Source organism: Cygnus olor, chromosome 24, assembly GCF_009769625.2.
Source record: "Cygnus olor isolate bCygOlo1 chromosome 24, bCygOlo1.pri.v2, whole genome shotgun sequence".
In the NCBI taxonomy this organism is placed as follows: Eukaryota; Metazoa; Chordata; class Aves; order Anseriformes; family Anatidae; genus Cygnus; species Cygnus olor.
In genome coordinates, this window is record NC_049192.1 from 4,550,220 (window position 1) to 4,570,197 (window position 19,978).

The 19,978-nt window shown below is 38.8% G+C and overlaps 1 protein-coding gene across 1 annotated transcript in view; it reads right to left on the bottom strand.

The window, feature by feature from the left end:
• Window positions 1-19,978, bottom strand: part of KDM5B (lysine demethylase 5B) — a 55,041-nt gene that overhangs the window by 12,646 nt on the left and 22,417 nt on the right. Inside the window, exons 6-19 of the mRNA XM_040535502.1 lie at window positions 17,342-17,435; window positions 15,515-15,618; window positions 13,855-14,013; window positions 13,134-13,253; window positions 12,703-12,861; window positions 12,094-12,275; window positions 9,099-9,261; window positions 7,983-8,102; window positions 6,150-6,344; window positions 5,558-5,739; window positions 4,833-4,957; window positions 4,343-4,493; window positions 1,587-1,701; window positions 299-654 (exon numbers count right to left, since the gene is read on the bottom strand). Of these exons, the coding sequence (XP_040391436.1) occupies window positions 299-654; window positions 1,587-1,701; window positions 4,343-4,493; window positions 4,833-4,957; window positions 5,558-5,739; window positions 6,150-6,344; window positions 7,983-8,102; window positions 9,099-9,261; window positions 12,094-12,275; window positions 12,703-12,861; window positions 13,134-13,253; window positions 13,855-14,013; window positions 15,515-15,618; window positions 17,342-17,435 (2,225 nt within the window). The remainder of the gene's footprint in view (window positions 1-298; window positions 655-1,586; window positions 1,702-4,342; window positions 4,494-4,832; window positions 4,958-5,557; window positions 5,740-6,149; window positions 6,345-7,982; window positions 8,103-9,098; window positions 9,262-12,093; window positions 12,276-12,702; window positions 12,862-13,133; window positions 13,254-13,854; window positions 14,014-15,514; window positions 15,619-17,341; window positions 17,436-19,978) is intronic.

The window sequence follows — 19,978 nt, forward strand, 5'->3', positions numbered from 1 at the left end:
ATCTGGACACACATCCTTCTTCAACCTCACTGACACTGAGGGGAGGGAAAATCTTAAAACCCTTCCTTTGTGCCAAAAGGAGGACTTGCCCAATGATATTGGAGCACCAAAAACACTGCAAGCCAACACCAACATTTAAAATCACTCAGTCACTCGTCTACCACCTCTGTCCCTTTCCCTTCAGGATTTATGCCTTTATGTTGTGTACTGTATGAACCCCTTCAGACATAAAGCCAACTATGTCCATCTTAAATAGCTTATGGAACTACAAAATGCAACAGTAAGATTTAGCTTCTACCTGGCCTTTATCAGATTTCTGGCTTTGTCATCCCAGTGTTCAGATACAGTAAGGAGCTCTTGCAGCTTTGCCATTGCTTTCTCAACCGCTGGGTAGGGAGCCAGTCCAACACCTGAGTCTATAAGACGTCTCATATCATCTAGAGTAAGAGAGTTTTGGTCTGAGGAAGCGAGTTGCACATCCTCGAGCCACCGTGCCTGTTCCAGACGTATCCGCAGCTCAGCAAGCTGGGGTAAATCAACATCAAAATCAAAGCTGACATCTAACAGCTCCTGGAGTTCTGCAGCACAAGGCATTTCTTCAGAAAGGAGTTTTTGGCTTTGCTGTTGAAAAGCTTCTACACGATCAAGAAGATCCTGAAATATATAAATTCAACATCAAAACAGAAGAAAATGCACTGCCAAATCTCTTAAACATTTAAGTGTAAGCTTAAACATTAAGTGAAAGTTTCCTGACAAGCATCGCATTGCCAAGCACACAACACGCCCAGCAAATTATTATGACATTTGGAACACTTAGTGTGTCTTCAACACATAGTATATATCAGCATCTCCTCAAAAATAATGTCTCCACTAGCTTGAGGATCATAATGCAAGCGAATTCCACTCAAAACTCCTTCAAGCTAAGGGACAGGTGTCGAACTCAGAAGAAGCGAAAGGCTCCAAAGGGAAATTAAGTGTTCCATCAGTGCTATTTTCTGGCTTTGTTCTGGGATGAAGAAGAAGGCTGAAGAATATTAGCATTAAGATTAAGAAGGATGCCAGATGTCTGTTTGGGTGTCTGGTATTTCAGAAATTCTACTGTTTAAATAATTAGGTAACTTCACAGAGTTATGGTGCTATTAAAAAATAACTGTAAATAGCACTATGTGTTACCTGAATCACGTATTCTAGACCTGATAAAGCTTCAAAGACCACAGTCATAAAGCTGGGTTGAACTGGTTATCCAGACTTGTGTTCAGATTCAACAAACAGCTACATGATACTGTCTGGTCCCTCAACCCTGTGTCTACGGACATTCAAGAGATGGTTCAGAAGTGGGCCACTGCATCTGCTGGTTCTGAGTCTCAGATAAACAAAGCGACTCTTCTTTAAGACAGGAACCACATCTGCCTAGAATTTATGTCCATTTCCTTGGATTGCCCCCTCAGTGGGATATGCAGTATTTTGGCAAATTCTGAAAATCAAATCTTGAAGCGCTTTAGCACTGATCATCTTGTGAGCAAATAATCAGCACTAGCTGATAAACATGGAAGATGTGTTCATTCCCCCAGAATTTTCCAAGTTACCTTCAGTAATGGTGTCTGACTGAGGACGCAGGGCAGAGCATACAGCTGCCTTACAAACAAACGGAGCTCGTTCACAGTCAGCTGATTTTGAGATTTCCCTCCTCCAGAGCGATACCTGCAAATACACACAATAACATTTGTTGTATGCCACTAAAACCAAACCTAAACTTCTCAAAAATCTGCTTATAATTTCTTGTAAATTGAACTTTACTCATAGGCAATGTAATAATTAAAAGGCACCCAAGCAGCCCAGGGCTTACATACATGGGAAAACTTAAGTTGGCAATAGCAGAATAAACTATTGTTGAAAACACTCTTTCATATTAAACAGTATTGTGGAACGACTCCTCAGCCTTGGAAGAGCACTAGTTATTACGGAATAAACTTAAGACTTTTTTCCAGAACACAAAGCAATTGTGGGTAAACTATTCAGCTATGTTGCAATAGCTATTGTAATAAGCTCTCCCCATGCACATACCAAAAGAGAACAAATCCCAATTTTGAATGGGTTTTGTATTCACAGGTTGTGTAGGCACTTCTGAAAAATCCTCTTTAAGCTGAAATCATCATTTTCATTTTTATCTGAATGCCTCGTATCAAATGAGCGGCTTATAAGTGTTACCAAATTAGCTAGTATTAAAAACCTCTCTAAACTCAAGCCAATATTAACTGGGTCTGAGTATCCTGAACAGAAAAGGAAATAAATGTCTTACAATGCTGGCTCCATTTAATCCACAATGTGTCATTTAAATTAAAGAGGAAAACAACCTCCCAGCAGGATATGCCACTGGAATGTGAATGCTATAAAATAAATTTTAGTTTATCACTCTGTGTTAAAAATAGGTATTTCTAAAGCGTATGCAAGATAATATTGGGAGTTCCAAAATCCGTATTAGGCTGAACATGAGGAAATAAAAATGAATTCAAAGCCTCAGGTGCAACACAGCTATTTTAAGGTCTACAGTATTTTACTATTTTTGTGGAAGTTCTGCAGTATCTTCCAGGAAAATGCGGAAGTTTTTCAAGCAATCTATGTTTATGTATGCATACACACAGACCCCTACACTGCAGTATTGTCACAAGATGTTTTTTATAACCAGAAAATACATGAACTAAAAAAGGTATTCACAGAAGAAAAGCCCATGGTCATCCAGGGTTATTGAGCATAAAGATGTACAAGGTCTCTAAACTCCCGGAGTCTCTACTATGCAGAAAAGGTGCCAGGAGGCCTGGTGAAGGAACGAGATGGATAGTGAGAGCATCCCTTTGTACTTGCCCTGCTGTCATACTTTTCCCTTCCAGTATCATCTATAGGCTAGTGCCAGACAAGAATGCTGGCACTACACAACTGCACTGTCTTTTGGCCTGATTCCGATAGCTGTAGAGGGAATGATTTTCCAAACGGTATCTATTACGGCTGTTTAATCACCTATTACCTTAAGAATCAAAGGGAATAGGGAAGTACAGCCCATCTACATTTCTTCAGGTACTACAGACACAGAAGGTGAGCAAGAGTCACAGGATTTACTCTCAGAGAATGTTGTAGTACTTTTCTGCTGCTGTGACAGGGAATTCATCCTCTTGTGTTTGCAAGACAGTAGAGGTGAATTTGTATTAAGTCTCTGCTACAAAGAAGTAAGCAAGGATGACTAGAAAGGTAAAGTGCAGCTACAAAAGTCATGTCTTAACAGTAGTTGAATATTTTGCTGCCAAAGTCCTTAAGAAGTCAGCCTTTAAAGTACTGCATGAACAGAGTGACAAGCTACAAGATTCCTGCTGAGGGAGGCAACATGCAGAAACCACACACATGGGGTTATGCTAAGACGAGGAGAAGTTACACTGATAAACACCACATTGTTCAAAACAGCAGAGAGGTGAAAACTGCCCAGGTGGGCCAAAAGAGAAACACCCTGAAGTACTTCATGTTATTACATTATTGGACTTGTGCAATATTGTCCTAGACATAGGTAAAAAAGTTTTTGTTAGAAACTTGTCATCCCGTGAGGCTAGATGTAGGTCAGGGTGGAGAACCTGCAACAGAAGATGGTAATCTGTGATTTCTGAGACAACAGCTGGTAAATCAATACAGTCACAATAGATTTGATGCAGTCAGGAGATCTGGCCTTGTCGTATACTGAATCTTCTGACTCCTTTTAACTCATTTCAGGCATGGAAAGTGCTAGCAAGACCAGGCAGACAGACATCCAGTCCACAAGGACTGTATTACTCAAACACTGCCCTGTCTTTAAATTCCTTGAACAAATAACATGTCTAGAAGATTTAACATAAGCGTTGCCAAAGAAAGAACAAGTATTTTTCAAGAACTCTAATACAACAGCCCCACTACATCAGCTCAGGAAGTGAAGATAATTTATTTTTCTATGAGGCGTAGAGTGTAATGAATATAATGACACATGCGCCACTGACAGTTTTTCAGTTCTCACTGCACAAAGGGACTGTATCATGTTGGGAGTTGCTCTGTCTAGAAATATCACGCCATTTTTTCCCTTTCAGGGAACAACTGAAAGAATTTACTGCCCAGATGCTCAACAGAGGGGAAGAAGAGAGAGACAGCTCAGGATGTTCAACTCATTGCATGGCAGAAAGGTGAGTCTCCCCTGTAAAAGATAGCTCTCTTAAGAAGAAAAAAAAATTGCTTTAATTTTTAAGTCTTACAGAACACTGGCATCTATCAGTCGCCACTGTCATCTATCTCTGATGACTCAATTTTGTTGCAAACATGTAACAACATTTACCTGGTTTGTCTTTTGCCATTAAGAAGCTGTTGCGCAACTGAGGCACATTTGTCTGCATCCTGTGTAACTAGTCTGAGGTGTCGCAGTAGGTCATTATCTGGAAACTTTTTCATTTCTGATTCTTCTATCAAAGCCTTAAAACTGACGAGACCTTTTGGGGAAGATACTAAGTTAACATAAGATACTAAGATAATTAAGTTTGTGAAGGATTTTAAATGGTAAGGCTGAATAATACAACACATTAAATATATTTCTATTTCAACTTCAGTTAAATTTCATGTGAAAAAGAAAAGTGATTTATAATCTTCTCACATAGGGACAGCTTAGCATAATTTCTGAAACTATAACAGCTGAAGTATTTATTTTAAAGCAAAATTATATACAATTTCTTCCATAGTCATAAGGCAAAATTTGCTAATGTTCAAGAATTAAAAACTTTAAAATTAGCCTTTTGAAATCACGTTTTGCAAACAAAAGGTAAGATTCTTACTTCTTTTATTGTTAATTTTTGCCTCCAAAGCTTCATTAACATTGGAAGCCCATTCGTTGTATGATTCTGCACGCATCTTTAGTGCGTTCATCATTGGATAGAGCTCCTCCAGAGTGTAGCGGTACCTAGAAGTAACACAGAATTCAGACTCTTGAGCAAAAACTGGGGAGGAACACGAGGATGGGAGGGAGAGGCATCAAGATATGCTGGCCCATACAACACAGATACAATCTACCATGCACTAAGGTTCGTACAGGACCCACGACCACACCATGTTCCACCTAAGACAACTTAAATCATACAATTACTTCAAAAAGCGCACAAGCTACATTCACGTAGGACAAAGATGCAACAAATATCAGGAAAAAAAAAAGTGACAGCAGGAAGGAAAGCTAACAACAAAAAAAGATTACTCTGCAAGGACTGGAAGTAATATAGGGGACAATGACATTGTTGCTATAAATAAAAAAAGCAAACTAATTTATCCAGTAATTTTTGCCCTTATAGAACAAGAGCAGAATGCTGAGAAGAAAATGTCTTTGTGTATGAGCACAAAAAAGGCACTTTGTTTTGGGGGCACTCTATTTGCAAAGGACTGTGAGAAGCAGAATACTGAGACTAGCACCATTGACAAAACGGCACAGGCACTGGATTGTTAGTCTGCAATATCTACATGTATAATGAATACCTCCAGAACCCAATGTTATTTGCTATCTAAAGCTTACCCCAGTTTATATTTGTAGGTGGGACAGGAACAAAGATCCTCTACATGATACAAGCATACCAGTAATCCAGGTTTACATGGACAATAAACAGCAGACATGAAACAAGTGGTTTTACACTTTAAGCACTGTCGCTCATCATCAGGAAACAACTCAAAAGCCACTCTCTCCGAGTCAGTCACTCCCTGCAAAAGAGCACGTTACATCACTTCAAAGTCTAACAAACAGGTGATTATTCCAAACTAAAACATTAGAGGCTAAATTTATCAAAGGAATAATAAAGTTTAGAAATAAGATATTAAAACCAGGCAGACAAAGATCTTGGTTAATGAAAAATCAGCTATTCTGACAACATTACTAAGAGAATAAACATACTTTAAAAAAGAAGTCTGAACGATATTAAAGGGCAGATGATAAAACAAGGTTCATGGTAAATGGTTCTTTTTCTAAACATTCCTCTGAAAGCAAGTGCTACTACTCAGGTAAGTACTATGTGGCTTTAAACCACTGACAACACAGTGAAGTACGAGAATGTATTGTGCACCACTATTTCAATGTTCCTTCATTCATTGTAATATTATTTCCAACAACTCACCAGTTTCTGAACCTTCTCGCGCAGCATCTTCTCATCATCAATCATAATAGCCATGTCTTTTTGAACAGTAGATGCTACCACAACATCAAGAAATTCTGCTTTGGAAGCCATTTTACATATCATCTCATCATGAGAAAACACACAGTAACGGTGCAGCAGACGATAGTGTTCTACACATTGGCGACCCAATGGCAGCTGCATTGAAAAATCATTAAAAAAAAGAATTCTTTGTGAAAATTACATTAAGATACTGACTTTTTATCTTGCTAACCAAAACCAACTAGATTAGAGGTCAAGACAAATCCTTCCAGCAGCAATACTTATAATTCTGAATGTAAAATAAAAGAGAAGTCAGGACCCCCACTGATTTCTTGTAAACCAGAACTGCTTACAACTCCTTCACAGCAGACATTGTGAATGCAAGTTGTTTGGCTAGGCTCAAGGGGAGAACACACCATCTGGAAGAGACCATAACAAGGGGCAACTAGATCATTACATCACAGTAGGCTCAGAAAGACCCAAGTTAAAAATGCATGGTGGCTGGGGCACCATGGAGGATGCAAGGCAAGCTGGACTCTTAGTCTCATACCATTCGTCTGTTTTACAGAAGACATCAACTGTACTTCAGCACGGGAAATCACTGACTCCACAAACAATTAAAGTCCCTAATTAACCCCAGACAGACTTAAGAATTCATTAAAAGCTGGGCAGGTTACTCATTGCTTTAATTTAAGACTCTCTGCTGACCCAGGTAATGCTGATGCTAAGGTTACGTGCTAGTCCCATATGAAATTCTCAGGAGAGCAAGAGGGAAAAATGAGACCAAACCAAATATTATAAAAATGCAGTCACTGTGCTGCAGAAAGGTTTCTTTTGGTTTCAGTCATCTACTTTTAAGTCTCTTTTTTTGTTGTTTGGTTGGTTTTAAATATAGCAACATTTTTAGACAGGTCACATTTACAAATAGCTAAGACCACTTGGCGGGGCGGTGGTAGATCGTTAAGAGGATTCATCTGAAATACCAGTGGTTTCAACGGGCCATTATGAAATCAGGCAAGGACACACTGAGTCTGAGAAATCTGACGAGAAGGAGAAATAACAACTTGTAATGTCTTTGGAGGAACTCTCCTTCATTCATTCTCACTAAAAAAATTAATAAATTACTATGACCTAATAATTGCAATGTGTACCTATATCTGTTTCAATGAGTTGAATGAAAATTAGAGAAGGATTACATACCATTACTTTATTCCTTGTACTTCAGAACTTTCTGTTCCCTTCTCATTAGGTAATTTTTCCTGAAAACATATACTACCTCTCCTATCCAACTGGACATACTCACATCAGTTGTGATTTTTCTGTGTATTTCTCCACCCCCCCACGAGAGCTATCAAAGTCTTCAACAGTTCTTAACGTGGGGTTGTGTGCGCCATCCAATTTAACCAACAAATTTAAAATAGAAGAATCTAGAAATAAGTGCAAGTCAGCTTTGTTTTTCAGCTGTACAAAGGATAAGAAAGGAATTTAGGGATCAAAAAAGAGTAGTTTCAAGCAGCACTGGTGCACTTCATGTTGCAGGCATACGCAAAACCTTACCGATCTGCTGCTACCTCAGCCCTAACTTACAATTTCAGACTGAACTTTCAGAACCAGAGAGAGCCCACAGCTCACTATGTTAAAGTACCTTTAGCAAAACATTATGTTTCCAGTAACAGGCTCGTTATGATTTGTGGACTAGATCTATTCATCAGCAGTAAAATATTAGGAGGTGGACATCAGCTAGGAACAGTTTTGGAACTGCACACTTTATGAAATACTGTTTTTGGAACATACCCAATCAACAGTGCAGAAGTTCACAGCTTCAGCAAAATTGAAACCCTGATTGAAGCCACTGTGATAAGCTCTTGGAAAAGTGATCACAAACTCTCCAGCACACTGATTGGTTCGATAAACCTACGAGAAAAGACAGACAACCATTAGGTCAAAACTGAACAGAACTGAATGTTGAGAATATAGATTTCCAGTTCCCAGTTACTTCTATGGTAACTTCATATAGCTTTCAAACCCAAGAATTACAACTGGCATTCAGTAACACACAAAACCCCAGAAAGCAAAGGGATTTCATTCAGCCATACTCGCACTCTGAGCGATTTTACATCAGCTGTCTGCCTTTTGCACTTTTAGCTTGGTTGACAGTTACACTGGTAAAGCACAGGTGAGACTCTCTTCAACATGTAGCTGAAAGGGAAGAGGAATTTGGAACATACTCAGAAGTTTATACACTGCTGTAAATCTAATACTTCTGATGATAGACAACCGGCATGAGAGCAGGTGGATCATCTTCCTGCATCTTTAAATTTTGAACTCTATCAAATCACAGCAGACACTGTAAATTGTGCCGCTTTTTCCACATTTTCCTTTAAGTCCCAAGGTCAGCTAGTCAAAAGCTAATTAAGTTGTAAAGGGACATAATTCCCATGAAAAGTCTAATATGGAATATGATGAAAACTGATGAAAATGTTTTTAAATAGCTGAGAACTTAACCAGAAAAAATAAGAGGATGTGGATGACACACAAAGGAAGAACAGGTTTTGGCCACTTGCCAGAAACTATGCCCAAAAAAATGGGTCTGATTAAAAAGACATACGAAGAGCTCCTGTCATTGTTTCAAAGGTCATGACTACACTTTCCATCTGAGATACAGAAATGGAAATACACTAAGGTGGATCTCCAGAGAAGAGTTTGCCAAGCAATTCCAAAAGCAATGATTCCATTGCCCATCTGTTCATACTAGCACATTACACTAGACAAGGAAGATACAACACACATGGAAACTACCACAACATCTCTGTAATAAAAGTGGTTTCAATTATCAACTTTGAAGTAGAATTCAGAGCAAATGAAAGAGGGTTGGGTTTGGGGGAGTAGCACAGGAGTCCAACAACATACAGGCACTCCGTGGGCCATCAAAGTATTCGGGTTCATTATGGTGACAAGTTGGTGCAAGAGATCTGGCTGAGATTCAAATAGCTCTGGAGCAAGCTTCTTCATTACATCCTCCAGCTGTTCTGCTGCATAACCTGGGGCTCCATACCACGTTTTAGGCTCCCCCCTGCAAGATTATTAAAAAAAGTTAAATATAAACAATCTTGTAAGATACATTTTCAGTCTCCTGCTTTAAACACACCATGTCAAAAGAAGAGTATATCACCAGGAAGGAATGTAAAGAATATGCACTTTCCTGAATCTTCACTTTTTATGCAGGTCCCTCCTCCAAACCTAAGTTTTTAGCTGCCTACATTTCTGAGTGCATACTTTAAATATTCAGGGGGTGGGGTGGAAGGGCGACACATGACTGAAGAAGTCCTCAGTGAAGTTCTGTCGATTCCAGCACAACTTCAAAATCTAAGCTGTTTGTATTTTACTACGAACACAAATTCCCTGTTGGATCTAACAGCCAAGGCCATTTCTTTCTGTCTCGGTCATAATTGCCATAAAAGCAAGATATAGCAAGTAGAAATTAAGGTTCCATATTATGTAACTGTAAGAGAAGCAAAAGACATCAAGAAAAAAAATCCATATCCAGAGTAGGAACAAAGAACCTTTAGCAACAGTTTAAACCAGCGCAAGCCAGTTGAGAAAATTAAGGTAACGCAGATGTTTTCCAACAAATGTTGTTTCAGGTTTACAATGAAGCTGGCTCACTTCAGAGATGAAAATGCCTCCCAAACCCTTATAAAGGAAGATGTTAGAAAAGGTATTTAGAAATGAAAACAAATGAATCACTTTCACCCAAGACTACTAAAGAGCTGGCAAAGTAAAGCTGACCCAACACTTTTTCCCTTCTTTTCCTCCGATAAATCATAAAACAACTGGGAGAATTCCAGAAGAAAAGAGTAAAAGATGATGACTCAAGAAGCATATTCCTTATATCTAGGAATTTATTCCTATCCTCAAAACAGCACCTCTATCGTGGTGAAGAGAACAGCAAGTGGAAGGGACTGTGGAAGTAAAACTATATTAATATCACTAGGAGTGGCTTAAGTAGAGTCTTTAATACAAAAGTGACTAAATGATTACACAGCCCCAGACTTGACCATCACCTTGGAACAATTCCATGAGTTCACAGAGAGCAGTCACAGATCCAACTAAAACCGGTCCTATGTAAACCCAATGCTGGATATGTGTCAGTGTCAAGGAATGGATGACAGGCAGTTATGAGCTGTTCTAAACCTGGAGCAAGATACTGGGACCAGGGGTTTCTGGACTCAAAGAGAACAGATAGTGGAGAAACATAAAACTCTAAACTATGTGTAAGGTTTCAGTCTTATGAAGGCAGCAAGCTGAGGAATGGATAAAGGCAACAGTTCTTTCTGCACTGCTACCAGAGAGCTCCACATTCCTGCCTTTGGTATTATTGGCATCAATGCTGACAATGCTTCCTCTGATTCATATCATTTATATATTTGCAAGCATCGTTAGAAGCAATTTTTTTTCTTCTCGTTTTATCCATTTCAAGAACTAACACAGGATTTACAGCCACGTAGGAAAACTCTTTCCTTCAACCTTGAACGTCTGCTACTGTAACCTGGTTCACTTGGGACTATCTACTAAAATGTACTAGGAACCAAGCTACTTCAATGCACACGAGAATGCTGAAGATGGATGTCCCATCCCCTGTACTTTGCAAGAATGAGTCCTGTCTTCTGAAGTCTTTTCAGAGTTTGGAGCATAGTCTCTCCAGTGGCAGGTCATTACAACTTACTTCTCTGGGCAAGAACACTATTAACCCCAACTACACATTGTTCTCAAGTAGGCTAAAAGGAACAACAACAAAAAACAGACATAAGCTTGTAAGTTGAAGGGACATACAGAAGAATATCTGCAAAGGAAAAGAGAAGACATCAAAAGACATTCATGTTGGTGTCTGTGAACGTATGTACATGTGTGCACATATACATGCATACACCTACGTGTATGTCTGGCCTTGACTGCAAACACCAATGTAATTTAGCACGTTATCCAGAAAGCAACACTACTTCAGCTCCCCAGCAAGCTCTCCTAGAAGAAATAAAGTTTCTATTTGATCCAAAAATCCTCCTCTCCTTCCCATAGCTTTTAGCCTGACAGAAGTTCCAAACAAAAAAAAAGTGACAAATGACAATGAAGAACATTTTTACAATGTGATCTTGATCGCTCAGTTACTTAATCTCTTTCACAAATTGATTTTAATACTGCCAAATACTAAGAAAGGAAGCCATTTAAGTCACTGACTACTCAGAGTGTGCTACATTAGAAGCTATTTCAAGGAGCAGCAATTGAATAACAGACCAAAAAGATGACCTACTGAATAGTGGCTGGGATGTGGTTTTACCATTCTGATGGAATACATAAGGAAAAAAAAAAAAGGAAAAGAGCTTGACAGGTTTCAGGTAAAGTGACAATTCTGAATAATTCAAACTCTAGAAAAGCTGTTAAAAGGTGAGAAGTTTAAGAAGTTCAACCTATTTAGAATATCAAAGAAATGGCAAAGATCTGTCCTGATTACAATTGACAAGTGTTCGCTTGATGAGAGGATTTATGATAAAAATCTAAGAGACAAAAAGTATGCAGGAGCCTAGGACTGTTAGTTGAAGCTACATGGTTTTTAAAACAACTTGCATGATTTTTAGTTTCACACTGAGCATAATAAAACATCTGATGAAGTATCTGCTGCATCTCTCATGGATTTTTTTTAAAACTGGGAATGGATGTCTCTTTCCAAAATATGACCTCTTGTTCAAATGCAGGAATCATTGTGTCAAATTTAAGCCTGTTATTACAGAATTGTAAGGTTTATTCCAGTCTGAACTCTATGAATCTGGTTTTAGTCCATTAATTAAAAAGGGGAAGGGTGAATAAAAGGGAGATTGCTTCTCAGGCTGAGTTGATCCCTCTCACTCACCAATGCAGATAGTTAATCGAATAGCTCCAATGATCTTCAATATGCCAACAAAATGAAGAAAAGCACATTCCTACGTATAGCCAAGGTAATTTCATTCCACATATGTCTGCAGTGATGTGAGCAAGAACAGACTGCTCCATCACAGGCATGTTGTTTAAATTCCAGCCACTATCAAGGTATTCCTGAAAATTGAACAGAACAGTCACAAGTTTAAACAACATGAAGTGGAAAAAAAAAGGTGAAACTGCCAAAAGATCAATAGAAGAAAAGCACCTTTCCCAATTGAAAATTTTAAGAAACAGGTCAATGAATCATAAAACAAAACCTCTATTGTCTTCACTCTTTCCCAAAACCTTATCTGACCTATGTTAGATTGAGATTAACAAAATAATAATCTAAAAATTTTTTATTAACTTCTAATATAAACCCATGGCTTTTTAACATAAAAATAAATTATTTCTTCAAAACTGATGTAATTCTCTTCCTCAAATACTATGCCAGATACACAAAACACTTTGCAGATCAGTTCCATTATGCTGGTTTGAACCAAAGAGACCTATTTGATGAAGAGATGATACAAACATACCCAGTGAACTAATGAAGACCTACCTCTTCTTCTGGTCTCACTTTAAATTTCCCATCTCTAACTGGGAAGCCACTGCCAAACTCCTTTGAAGCAATATCAGCTCCATATTCCACTGTAACATCCTCTTCAATGGTACTAACAAGTCTCCAGAATTCCTTTTCAACCAGCTCAGTGGGGACCATCTAAGTATGAGAAAAAGAGAAGTATAAACGTACAAGGACTATGTACTCAGGAATCAGTATATTAAGGGGCCATGCATAACATCTAGCTCAGGTAGGAACCTCCATTAACTTAACACGTTTCATGTCAAAATTGCTTCAGCAAAACAAAAAAAATGCAACAGAAATGGGCTTGCACCCTGGACACGTTGCTTCTTTCCACCCTCCCCCATAAGTTACATAAGCACTGAAAATGAAATCTACGTTATGGTATTAGGATAAATACATGAACATACATGTACTGGCATGTTAAAATAGTCTGACTTGAATGCATCTGCCATTTCTCCAAAGGTGCGCAGCGTATAGTCTCTTGCTGCTTGTTCAAAACCGAATGCTTCTTGAGGCTTATTACACTCCTGCAATTAAAAAGATAGTTACTTTTGTATGTATTAATATGACGATCTGCACTCAGATTTTACACAGGTGGGTTAGTATTACCCCATTTAGCAGGGGCAGGAAGGCACACCAAAATGAAATGACTTCCCCAAGTCACACAGCCAGAGGACAAGTCAGAAAGCACACTCAGAGTGCCCTGACTCCATGCTCTCTGCTTGATTCACCAAACTACAGTATGTATTGGTAAATCTCCACAAACACCAATGAATTAATATGCCAATGTCATAATTTCTCCTTCCTTTAATACAGCTAAGCAAAAAAGATGCAGAAAACTCCATACTGAAACACCCAGTGAGATTCCAATTTTAAATACAAAGGGAAGGCACCAATTAAAATCCAAACTATTCTTTGGAATTTCAGCAATGCTAGTGCAGATCAAGTTTTGGCTCCACAGTATTAAGTGATAGCTTTGCAATTTGAAGCAATCCCAGTCTTCATTTTAGTTTTGTCCTTGATCACCTTGTTTGCACAACTAAATAATAACAAATGATATTTTCAGTCCCTGGGGCCACATCTAAAACAGACGATTTTCAACCTATCTTTTACAGTTTGTCAAATTACCTGAGCCAAACACTGGGGGCACCTCCAGTCCCCTTTGGGAACATCATGAAGGGGTGGAATTAAACAAAAAGTATGGTAACTGTCATCACAGCCATCACACAACAGGAGACGGTCCTCATCGTTACCACTGCCACATAAGAGACATACATACAAATCCACCTGTAACAAGAAATTGCCAGAGTGGGAATTTGAGCACTTAAGGTAACTCATGGTAAAAGAGCAGTTTGGTAACTAAGTCATGCGTGACATTTGCCAAAGCTTATTTATTTTCTCTCTGAAATGGAAGCGAGAAAAGCAAACAAAATTTTTATGTCTTTGTAATTTATATAACCCCTTTGAAATTTAAGGAAGGACTACAGAAGTTGTAAGCTCTTCCATGTAGCTTTTTTCAAATGATGGAAAAGTTGATTCACCAGCCAGGATAGTTTCAAATCAGCAGTATGTGGATTTGACAAGAACATTTTAACATCTGTTGGTGGCTCATATATCCTTTTTCTTGTTGCTGTCATGCGTAACGCGTGCACAGACGTTTCAGCCTCCTCTGAGACCAACTGTCTTGAGCCTCGGAAGAGAAAAGGGGGGTTCCTCTTGATGGGAATGTTCCTGCTTTTCCTCAGAGATACTAGCCAAGACCTTCCTTTTTCTTTGGAAAGGTACTGGCTTCCAAGCAAAGGTATGTGCTTTTGGAGAGGAGGGCACAGTTGTAAAAGAAGTCTGATGGAAGTTTCACACAGCAGCTGCAGAGCCCCAAGAAAAAGGTGCAGGCACACCAAACGCGTGGGAAGAGCTGTCTTCTACCCGTACTATGTTATACCTTCATTAGCAACAGACTGGAAGACTCCTTTCAAATATGGAATAGAGCTAATGGGGACAAGCCAAGCCTGTTGCCTGAGTTCTTAAAAAAAAAATAAAAAAGCACCTCCTGTTTCACCCAGCCCATCCCCTTTTTTGGGGAGTCAGGCTTCTAGCACTTGCACGTTTCATTTTCAGGTGTCTTAATTACAGGTGTGGATTAAACAATGAATACTTTTTTGGTTTTGAAAGAACCCAAGCAGTAGCATAGACAGAAAAAAATCTCAGTATTATCTTCTCACAGGCAAGCTAATACTATCGCTTTGCTGCCTCTTTTGTTGTTGTTTGGTTTTAGTTTAATTTAGGGGTGGTTGTACATGGAAGGCTGGAGTAGGAAATTATTTTTATGAAACATTTTAACAAAAAAGCTTCCAAGTTTGTAGTGAAATTGTGAGCAAGTGGCAGGTCTGTTGGAGAGCTGGGTGCAAAAGCTCGCATTTAAACTCCCTTTGAGATTACAGAGAGAGATCAGTTCACAGAAGAACAAGTTCTATTTTGACTCTTCTTTCAAAATTATTTTGAGGCTGTACCTTGGAGACAGAAAACAAGTTACTTGAGTTATAGATAGTGAAGCTTATCTCTCCTGTTATTTTCAGATTTGTAGCAGCCTGAAGCTTTACAAGTGTCTACACTCCAGCAGGCACAGGCACTGCTTTGTTTCAACCAAAGAAATACACAAAGAATACAACGGAGTCCTTACTGCGATTTAAGTGACATGAAAATTTCACTATATATATATATATACCCTAAAGAAACCCAGAAACACCTGCAATCAATATGAAGCATCAGGAATGCAGGGCGTACTCACAGCATTAGTAGGTTTTTTGGATCGGGCTTTGGATTTGTCTTTCTCTGGCTCCCCAGCATGTTCTCTCTTCTCAGGAAGTTTCACTGAACTATACATTTCCTTTTCTGGTGCAATAGGAGAAAAATAAGGCTATTACAAAATGTTTTAACACTTAGCATCACTGGTTATTACTTATTTTGTTTGCTATTATTTGTTAAGATTGCCACTCTATGTTATTTTTTGAAATTACTTTTGTCCTATACACACTTTGGGAGCACCTCTCTTTCAAAGGGAATTTGCCATTACTTAAGGTTGTACTAAGAACACTGATGGTGCAGGCAAGTTCATAAACTGTTTTAACCTCTCATGTGCGGAGATGGTCACAGATCCCTGATTTTATGATGGTAATGAAACATTAATACAAATTGTTTCAGTTAAATTAAGGCAAGATTTGAACACCTGCAATGCCTACATAAGCCAGCACTATCGGAAGATCTGAACATGCCATCACAACCTAGAAATGACTAGAGCAGACACATTTTAGAGTGGGTATTTTAAACACTTTGCAAGTCTATTTATCTTCAAAACTGAAATTTTTGTTTACACGTGGCGTTATCAAATGTGGTTGAGTAACTCCATCATTTTTATGACAGTATATTAACACAGAGACATTAAACACTTCAACTTCTTGTGATGATCTTCACACTTCAGTTTCTTGCAGTGGTAGCTTTCACGACAGCATATCATCAAAGATGACCACACAGCAGAAGTGGCCCTGAGAAAGAAGCATTTCCTCTACATTCTTACACTCCTACCTAATTTGGGCATGCTTCTTCTCAAGCCTTCATTCCTGACATTTTGAACTAACAAAAAGCAAATGCATGGTCACTTCTATACAGCAGAGTTTGGAGAATCCTGGGGCTCTGGTGTTGAAGACAAGGGGGTAATGGAAGTTCTAAGCTAAACCTACAAGTGAGCTAGAGACCTTTCCACTGGGATATGAGACAATCCAAAAACATTTCTTGAAGTCCAACAGCTAGCAAATATATTATAAAGAAGAATGTCTACATGTATCAGAAAAACTGCCTACAGCTTTTTTGTTCTAAAGTAAAAAAGATTAATGCCTAGACTTGTTAAGAAAAAAAATATTAAATAAGAAGACCACAGTCCACACAGAAATTCTTGAAAGCAAAGATTGTGAATGAAGCAAGTATGACTCATAGCTGCTTAATGTCAATCATTAATTAAAATTGCTTGCCATATTTGCGTTGTTTAATTAATTATCAACAAACTTATTCTCCCATTTGATGGCATTAAACATTTCTTCTCAGTCTGAAATTATTTCTTAATGACAGATAACAACAGATTCAGGACTATTGACAGAAGCAATTAAAATGGTAGGATAGGAATTTTATGGTTAGGTTCACAACATAGTATCTTTCATCTTTGTGAGTTTCAATTCCTTATTTCAAATTCTTTCCTAAAAGTTTCTGAAATCTGATACCTTCCTAAATGAGTTTCCTGTATTTAAAGCTAACAGGTTAATGCTACAGGCGATTTAAAATTCAAAACAGAAATATGGCTTAAATTTCACTTCTGCTTGCTCTGTAATAGACACTGAAGATTAAAAAGTACAATTTATCATCTTCAAGAAAACGATTCACAAAACGAAAAGATTTCAAAGTCATAAAATGACTTTTACAACAAATTCCATTTTGTTTTATTTATTTTACGTATTTTATTTAAACACTCTTGAATTGCTTCAACTGGTGAATTCAAATTTGGTCTTGAAATAAGTTATTACAAAGTAACAGAACTTGCATTCCCTTTGTTTCACTCGCCACTCACCATTTTCACACTTTGGAGGTGCACATCCCATTCTGCGTCTCAGATTATGAGTTCTGGCCTCTGAAGGTTCAGATTCAGTTTTCATATTGGTTGCCTTTAAAAAAAACAATAATAAATAATTAAAAACCGCAGTAAGATCCTTAAATAGAACACTGGGCTTTACATTTTTATTTGTGAAACTGCTCAATGCCATACAAACTCCTGGCTACTTGCCCAAGTACAGACCTACAGCTTTGGAATGAACTGGCCTGCAGGAAACACCAGAAGCTCCCAGACCGCTGGCCACTGCACGTGATGCTCCAGGAAAGGCTACACACCCGAAGAGATCTGAATATTGTTCTGCAAGTCTCTAAGCTGAGTAACTTTGGTGTCAGACCCTTGCAAGGCTTTGAAGTATGTCTTTTAATGCTTTCAAAGCCAAGGAAAAAATGAAAAAAAGACAATCTTTACTTCCAATTTCAAAAAATATATGTATTTCTGGATACAAATCTTAATGACAAGTGAAGACAGCAAAGATTCAGAGAACCAGCTGATGGGAGACAAATGTTTTTGGTCATTAAGGTATAATGGAGGTCCTCAAACCTGCAACCTGACTTCTAGGGAAAAGCCAGGCAGGCAGAAGTCAGACAAAGACTTTAAGGACTGTGCTTACACTCCCTTACACTCCCTATTTTATACTTGTAAATGAATAAATCTAAAAAGGTAACCTGAATTTCTTCAATGCTTTATAATTTAAGAAAATAAAATTAAAAAATTAGACTTCAGAAAAAATAACACAGGGAACAACCTGCAGAGACTTAAAAGGAAAGTCTACAAAAAGCCTGTGGCAATAATGGCACCATAATCTGTTTAATTCCATCTCACGGGAACTCAATAAATAGCAAAGGAGCAACAAACTACTTTGGGCTTTTATAAGATTTGATTTTGCTCTTCAGAAGCAGTATACTCCAGTCTTCTAAGCTGGGAACTTGGTGTATTGTGGAACTTTCAACACAGAATCATGTTTCCACTTAATTCTTTATTTCTTCTCTGAAGTTTCGACACAGAGAGAACAATTCTCAAATCCCTCAGCATAAAGATGGGTTTCTCCAATATTGTATTTTTTAAGCCTAGTTTCTTAAGGAAATGAGGTCGTGCAACTTGGTCCTCACACCAGTCAGTCTGTTGTCCACCCCTCCTTGACTCCCAAATAATGCATGGATTTGTCAGCCTAGCTCTAAAAGCATGACTTCCATCGCTATCAGGTGCTTTTTTATTTTGTTAAAAAAGTAGATGTGGTTTTGACACTGTTTCCCCATCACTTTGTGTTTTAATCTGTCCAAACTCCTGTCTCTATGAGAACAAGCAGAGGTTCTATTGCTTAAAATATACCCCAAAAATAAATAAATAAATAAATGATAATATTTTAAAGCATGAAATAACCTGAGTTGGAAGGGGCCCACAAGGATCATCAAGTCCACCTTCTGGCTTCACAGAGGACCATCCAAAAATCAAACCCTGTGTCTGACAGTGTTGTCCAAGTGCTCCTTGAACTCAGGAGGCTTGGTACTGTGACCACGTCCCCTGGGGAGCCTGTTCCAGTGCCTGACCACCTCTCGGTGAAGAACCTTCTCCTGATCTCCTAACTGCCTCAGGGCAGCTTCCTGCTATTCCCTCGTGTCCCATCCTGGCACTGGGCATCCAAGAGAAGGAATGGGCACCCACCCCTCTACTCCCCCTCCTCACAAAGCTGCAGACCACAATCAGGCCACCCCTTGGCCTTCTCTTCTTTTGGCTGAACAAACCAAGTGTTTCCCCAAGTGTACTCTGCAACCAGGTCAGCACAAAAATCAACTGGTTTAGCTTAAATGAAGCATACAAGGAATTTCATACAAGGGCTTGGGTTGGAAGGGAACTTTAAAGATCATCCAAGTCTAAACCCCCTCACATCTTTCACTAGATCAGGTAGCCCAAAGCCCTTTCCAACCTGACTCTGAACACTTCCAATGATGGGGTAAGCACAACTTCTCTGGCACAACCTGTTCCACTGTCTCACCACCCTCAATGTAAAAAACATCTTCGTGATCTCCTATCTAAACCTAACCTCTTTCAGTTTAGAACCACTGACCCTAGACCTGTCCCTGCAGACCCTGGTAAAAAGCCTGTCTTTCATATAGGCTCCTTTTATATATTTAAAGACCGCAGTACGGTCTCCCCACAGCCTTCTCTTCTCCAGGCTGAACAACCCCGACTCCCTCAGCGCGGCTCCATAGCAGAGGCTCCAGCCTCTGATGCTCCTCTAGACCCTCTCCAACAGGTCCCCACTGCAGCAGAGTAGCTAACAATGCAGCTAACTTTGCACTGAAACGGATCAGAAAAACACATCTGTTAACACATCTTAACTTTTGGAAATTGTCTTAAAACACTACAACTCCTTCCAAAGTGAGTCAGTCCATGCTGCTTAATCCAGCCTTAGCTCTGTTTCAACTTTATATTTTATCAAACATTTTCTTTCCATAAAAATCTGGTGTATGTCATCCAGTAACAATCAGGGAAACAGCAGAGAGGGTAGCCTTCAATTTTGGCTAGGTATGAGCAGTTAGTTTCCACAGACATGACAAAGACATGCATTCTTTGTTAGTCAGTGTCATCTGACAC